At 29.3% G+C, this 7122-nt stretch overlaps 2 protein-coding genes across 2 annotated transcripts; one reads left to right on the top strand and one right to left on the bottom strand.

Moving 5' to 3' along the window:
- Positions 1–1769: 1769 nt before the first annotated feature.
- Positions 1770–2558, bottom strand: LOC129905708 (uncharacterized). The gene has a single exon (XM_055981249.1). The coding sequence runs from the start codon at positions 2413–2415 to the stop codon at positions 1840–1842; it is 576 nt and encodes a 191-aa protein (XP_055837224.1). The 5' UTR covers positions 2416–2558; the 3' UTR covers positions 1770–1839.
- Positions 2559–6125: 3567 nt separating this feature from the next.
- LOC129905856 (uncharacterized) lies at positions 6126–6805 on the top strand. The gene has a single exon (XM_055981478.1). It carries the CDS (start codon positions 6169–6171, stop codon positions 6772–6774), a length of 606 nt encoding a protein of 201 aa, XP_055837453.1. The 5' UTR covers positions 6126–6168; the 3' UTR covers positions 6775–6805.
- Positions 6806–7122: the final 317 nt, after the last annotated feature.

Here is a 7122-nt window from a genome sequence, read left to right as displayed (position 1 = left end):
TATAGAAGCAAAATTGTTAGTAGGGCAGCCACACAAAAAAATATAAAAGTTCTGACCTGGGATTGCGACTAAATTTTTCATATAGTTTTTGGGTCACTGAAACTGAATCCGAAGTCCGTTTTGCTCCATCACGTCAGGTTTTCGAGATAACCTCATAAAATGTCACGAAAACAAAAAATTTTTTTCTCTGATATGGATGTGCGAATATGTTAATCATATAGTTTTTGGATCACTGAATCCAGATTCGAAGTCAATTTCGCCCTGTTTCTGGGATATCCTCAAAAAAATGTCAAAACCAAAAAAAACAAAAGTTTTTATCTGGGGTTGCGACTAAATTTTTTATATATTTTTTGGGTCGCTGAAACCGAATCCGAAGTCTATTTTGGCGTATCACGTCAGGTTTTTTAAATATCCTCAAAAAATGTCTAAACTCAAAAAAAAGTTCTTATCTGACATTTTGGAGCTTGAGAGAAATAAATTTTTTTAACTTTTGTAAATTTCCCACTTTTTCACTTTTTAGGTCATTGTAGTTAAGCCTTAAGGCTTTAAAAGTATAACTACAACGGGAACTTTTTGCGAAAAGTCAAAAAGTGATAGATTTCAAACTCATTTTATGACAGTTTTTACGACGACAAAATAAAAAATAATGATGCAAAAAACTTATTATTTGGTTTCCAAATTTTTGGTAGTTTTTTCCAAAATTTTTTACAAAAACAAATATTGCTAGAAAGAAATAAAAAAAATTTAATTTTGTAAATTTCCCACTTTTTCACTTTTTAGGTCATTGTAGTTATGGCTTTAAGCCTGGTATGCTGCTCGCGCTAAATTTTAGCCAAGATAAAATTCCCATACAAGTTATCGATAATTTGTATGGGACTCATTTTAGCTCGGCTAAAATTTTTCGATAATTTGTATGGAAGCTAAAATTTAGCGCGAGCAGCGTACCAGGCTTTAACATGAGAAAAACGTTGTTGTGCGACGTTGTTGTGAACGCACCTTTAATAAATGTGAACCTATCTTTAATCATTAATAAGTATCTGAACGCATTCATTAAAATTTGAATGGAAACCTTACCACAAATATCATTCCAAACTGGAAGTGCGATAAATAACGCCCTCTCCCTTCCGGAAATTTAAACTTCTACAAGCTAAGCTAAGACGAGAACCTACAAAGTATACAATCAATTATGTGAATGAAAAATTTGATTGAAGTTGGTGGAAGTTGCATTGTATATATATTCTTATAGTACTCTCATTGTATATATATTCTTATAGTACTCTCATGAAGTAGAATTTTCTGTTTTGCGTCGCCACCTCAGGGATCGCTAGTTTATTTTATGTTTGAACCTTATGCAGAAAATTGAAGTGCAGATCTACCAAAAGATGTCGCTAAAGTATTTTCATGGATTGATAGTAGGAAACAGGTTGAATTGAATCGCAAAATGCAAGGTGCAAACACAATGCATTAAGGGGATTACACTTTGCACTTTCTTTTTCGATACTTTTTTTTACGTAGTTGAGTGCAGTTAAAACGTAGTTCAACAATATCTAAATCAGGTTAAAAAAATATCAAAAAGTAGGTATATTATATCTACCTGTGTATTTTGTCTTCAAAAAGTGTAGTTAATCGCAACAACAAATACTATACAAAATAATGAAACTATTTTGGTATAATTGTGTTTAAAGTTGTTGCAAATAAAAAAAAATAAAGAAATTGGCGCTCGAATTTCGAGGGCGGGGTCGGCTAGTTTAAATAATTCTACTACTCAATTTTATTTATTTAAACTGTTTTATTTTTTAAACACTTATTTTAAGCAAATGAATAATGTTAATACAAAAATTATTTAAAAACACTAACATTAATTCCACTTGCCAAAATCTTCTTCCAAACTGTTTTAAAATAATCTCTTTCTCCTTCTTCGTCAAAACAGTCCATACAGCTCAAAGATGATTTTGAGTTCAAAGCTCTGTCAAAAAGTATCTCGAATTCAGGATCTCTCAAAGCTCCAACTAGATCTTCAAAGTCTGGGCTAGTTTCAAGTTTTTCCTTAATTATTTCTGCAACTTTTGTTGATGATAATGACCTCTTGATACTCGTAATAATATCATCAGATGTCAAAGTATCATCCGAAAGTTGATATTCATTCGAAGTGTTTACAAGATATGGAATAATTTCTCTTACATCGATTCCTCTGCGTTCAAAAAATTCTATTAAATCTGTCACATCTGGAACGTCGAAAAATTGATCAAATGTATCGTTGGATATGAAAGATTCTTCCAAAGTGACATCATTGATAAGAGTTGTTGATATTTTTGGATCCTGAGGAAATTGATTTATAATATCTTCTAGATCACATTGAAGATCGGCTAAAGTGACAGCTGTCAACAGAAGAACACAGAAACAAGTTGCTTTCATTTTATGCGAAGTAAAACTACTTTTCTATCAATTGTATTTCTACAACGAACTAGAAATGCAATTAACCACTTTCCAGTATTCAATTGTGATATCAGTCAAGTGTTTATTTGCAATAAAAAAAAATACTAATTTTGTTTGCCGTGAAAAACCATAAAACTTTTTGTATAAGCCTCAAGACGGGAAATATTGGAAATGCATGAATTCAACTGCAACTTATGGGAAACTTTTACAACTTTCTTGATAACAAAAATTTTGTAGTCGTAATCACTCTTATTTAATTTGTTGTACACATCAATGCACTTTTTTTTTTCTGATTCTCTGATAAGATAATAAAACTTATGATTATTAGGGTGGCAAGTATTTTTTTTTTGTGAACATAATAATTTAAGTAGAAATTATTTAAACAAAGAATGTAGAAACATAAACGAGTCAATACTTTAAAATTAAAAGTATTGTATTTAGTTGGGACTCAGTCATGAATAAGGCTGTAAGAGTAACGTACGCATATCCTACCCATGCTGCTTTTTGTTCTAGTACCCGCATCAATGATATACTATTTACTGTCAAATACATATTTCGTTCATTTAGTATTTTTGGTACTTCTGATAATTCGTATATTTTGTTACGTGTTGTATTAAAGTAACGAGTCATTCTAGTAATGAAATTGTTTGAGGTAACGCTACGTTATTCGTTACTGGAGTGAAAACACGCATCTGTTTTTTTTACCGACTTCCAAAAAGGAGGAGGTATTCAATTCGTCTGTATTTTTTTTTTTTTTTATGTTTGTTACCGCATAACTTTGGACAGAGTGAATCAATTTTGATAATTCTTTTTGTATTGGAAAGCTGGTGGCTGCAATGTGGTCCCATCAATTTCGTTCTGTTTAAGCCATAGGAACTATTAGAAAACCCATAAAACCCCGTTTTGAATCATGGAAGTCGGTTTTGTTTTTTTGATAAAAATGATTATTAATGGAAAAAGTTTTCAGTAGTCTGAGAAGTAGCTCTCGTTATATTTTTCTAGATGGTTAAAAAAATATATCAGAAAATGAATTATGAGAAAATTTTGAAATAATGGTACACACTAGCCAAAAAAAATTAAAGGAAGAAAAGATATTCGTGATATTTTAAGTGATTTTCAATAGGCTGTATCTCAGTAAAAATTGATCGTATCAATTCAAAACAAAAAGTATGTGAAAGTTACATTCCTCTGGTTTAAGGATTTTAGTACTAAGTAGTTTTATCAAAATCATGAAATTGCAAAATTATTGGAACTATTTTAGATAAACCATGGGAAAATCAAACATTTTCAAAATAAGGAAAAGTATCCAAAAATGGTATGAAATTTTTTTTTTTTAATTTTGAACTTTTTTTGAAAACTTTTAAATTTTCCTTGGTCTATAAAAATTTAAATTATATTTATTACATAATAAATGTTCTAATAAACTCAAAAGAATATGATTTTTTTCATACAAAATTATTTAGTTTGAGCATTTTTAGTAACGGTTTTTATAAGAACTATTTTCCACCTTTTTAAATCTGTTTAAATCTTTCCGATATCTTTTTTACTGTCCGATATATCATCAGTTGTTTGGTATTTTTATAAACGTTATAACGTCATTCTCTCCTTTATGATAAATATGAAGCCAAACCCATTTACTTCATTTTACGATATCTCAGGCAATATAAAAGATATTGAAAAGATTTAAACCGGTATCAAAAGATGGAAAACAGTTCTAATAGAAACCGTTGCTCAACAAACAATTTTCCTTATACAAAAGAATAAGGTCCGAAGAACTAAAAAAAAACATTCTTTTCCATTTTCTAACGGTAATATCTCAAAAACGGGAGCTGATTAGTTGTTACTGACTTCGGATTCGAGTTCAGCACACCGAAAACCTTCAAAAAAGTATATCTTTGTTTCACCAGCAAAACCCTTGTAAACCCGTGTTATTATTTCAAAAAATAAAATAATAACCATTTTATCAGAAAAAAAATTTCCACACATTCTTAAGAAAAAAATTAAATGAAATTGAACATTTTTTTGTTTATGGATAGTACCAATGATTTTGCTATTTCACCCTTTAAAAATAAATATTTATGACTCAAATCCTAAAACTAGAAGAATGTAGCTTTCACTTTCAGATAAATTTTTTTGACATGATTCGTTTTTACTGAGATACAGCCCATTGAAATCAATAAAAATAAAATTCACGACTGGGGTCGCACGTACTTGCTCTTATGGTAAAATAACTCTAATTTTAAAGCTTTTTATTGAAAAAAAATTAGATTTTATAATCAATTAAACACATTTTTTAATGATCTTTTACACAAAACCAAGTATGCTTTTTGATTTCTTATATGTATATAAGAGAATAAAAAAAGAAAAAAAAAATGAAAATCGTTGGAACCGTTTAAAAAAAAAAATAACTTTTTGTATATACAAATTTTCCAACATTAAAAAAAATGGTATTCCATTTTTAATAAAATATTATTCATCACATAAAATCAAAGTTTCAATAAAATTCATCAACCCGTTTTCAAAAAATTGATTTTTCAAAAACAAATTTTAAATTATTTTCTATAAATATAAAAATGTGTTTTTTGAAAATTTTTATATAACGTTTACTTTAACGTTTCTGTTTAAAAATTTAAGATGAAATCTACTTTGTCGTTTACGAGAAATTCATAAATAAAAAAACGTTCTATGGCAGGTAACGTTAACAATGGTACAAAAAATATTTTTTATATTTTCAAAGGAGGGTTTCTTATGTGTAATACTAAACAGACAATTTTTAATCAAAATTATTAGATGCATTTTTGAAATAAATTAACTTGTATATTTCCAATATATATAATGGGATCACCCAAAACTATTTACTACCAAGTTTGAAGCTAGTATAACAGTAACTATAACCATGCCAATTGTTGTTTTTACCGACTTCCAGAAAGGAGGAGGTATTCAATTCATCTGTATTTTTTTTTTTTTTTGTATGTTTGTTACCGCATAACTTTGGACAGAGTGAATCAATTTTGATAATTCTTTTTGTATTGGAAAGCTAGTGGCTGCAATGTGATCCCATTTTAATTTCGTTCAGTTTAAGCCATAGGAACTATTAGAAAAACCACAAAACTCCGTTTTGAATCATGGAAGTCGGTTTTGTTTTTTTTTTTTTTTTGATAAAAATGATTATTCAAAGCCAAAAGGGAGTGATTCCATATTATTGCTTGCAAATGTATTTTTGGAAGCCATTAAGTTCATTTTAAAATTTGTTTTTCTCTATTATTTGCGATCAAATTTTATGTACGAACAAGTTCATATGGCCCATTCCGGATATACGGTTATCACAGTTTTTGTCAGTTTTCCAAAAAACTACATTTTGAATTAATGTATTTTATATGACTCATTTATCTTTTACTTTGTGTGTTTTATCAAATATAAAAAAAATCCCAAAAACCCTTACAACAAATCATAAGAGCCTTTTGAAGCAAATAGTAAAAACAACATCCCCTTTAAAAAAAATTATTGGTCGTACTGAAAATTCGATAAGACCACTTGAAAAATTAAATTCCCCAGCAAAAAAACTACTTGAATATTACAAATTTAATTAATTAAAATACATTCCGCTAGAAAATATAACATGAAGAGTTCCGATTCAAAGATAACAAAACTGAATTTCTTCACTTTTTAAATATTATAAAAGCAAAACTCACAAATTGACTGAAACTAGTTTGTGAATATTATTTTATCAAAATGCGCACAATTTATTTAATACTTTTATTGTCAGTAGTTGCTATTTCTGCTGACCTTGAATCTGATTTTGAGGACATTTTCGTACAAATTTCCAAAGATCATCAAGTTCAAAGCAAAGATGTTAATCCTCGAGACAATTCTGCAATCATCAATCCAAAATTTCGCAGTTTGAGTGATATTGGATTTCCTACGGATTTCAATCTTTTAAGTTTTCTTACCGATGTCATGAATTTAAGTGATGTGAAGAAAATTTTGGACTTCCTTAAACAATGGGGTTTTGATATAAATGCTCTAATTTCACGTTTGATAACTTTCTTTGCACAAAATCATTCTAATATGCTTGGAGATCTTATTGGAATGTTGACAACTAGACAAATGCCATCTGCTGAGCTAATCAAATTAATTCAAGAGAAGATCGAAACTAGTCCGGAATTTGCTAAATTTGCTTCAGCTGTTCAAGATCCAAAATTCAAGGAATTAATTTATCAGGCTGTGAATTCTAAAGATGTACAAGGAAAAATTCAAGGTGTTGAAGTGAGGAGATTTTTCGGAATGATGAGACCAGTTCTTCATGCATTTAGCTTGGCTAATAAAAATCAAAATTAATACTGAAATTATTTCTTTTACGGTAATAAAATAAAAAGTTAAAAAAAAGTATTTTTGTATTTTTAATGACATTTTTAATGAGATTGTTAACTTTTGGTTTAAGCACATTCTCTCATCACCCGAGTAAAAATGGAATTCCGCCGCACCACCTCTGCACCACCTCTGCACCACGTCCGCACCATGATCAAAAATTTCTAAACAGCCGCACCACCGCTGCACCACATCCTCTCCATTTTAAGAATTTCTAAAACGCGACACCACCGTTGCACCACGTCCGCACCATTTCATTTTAAAAAAATGAAAAATTATGAAAAAAATTCGCTGCATCATCGCGATGCATCGCCGCAA

This window comes from Episyrphus balteatus, chromosome 1 (genome assembly GCF_945859705.1).
Source record: "Episyrphus balteatus chromosome 1, idEpiBalt1.1, whole genome shotgun sequence".
NCBI lineage: Eukaryota > Metazoa > Arthropoda > Insecta > Diptera > Syrphidae > Episyrphus > Episyrphus balteatus.
The sequence above is the reverse complement of the archived record's forward strand: the minus strand, read 5'-3'. Positions and strand labels throughout refer to the sequence as shown.

What these genes read in the sequence shown, in the direction of transcription:
- LOC129905708 (XM_055981249.1), bottom strand. Translation starts at nt 2,415, where the DNA reads ATGAAAGCAACTTGTTTCTGTGTTCTTCTGTTGACAGCTGTCACTTTA.
- LOC129905856 (XM_055981478.1), top strand. Translation starts at nt 6,169, where the DNA reads ATGCGCACAATTTATTTAATACTTTTATTGTCAGTAGTTGCTATTTCT.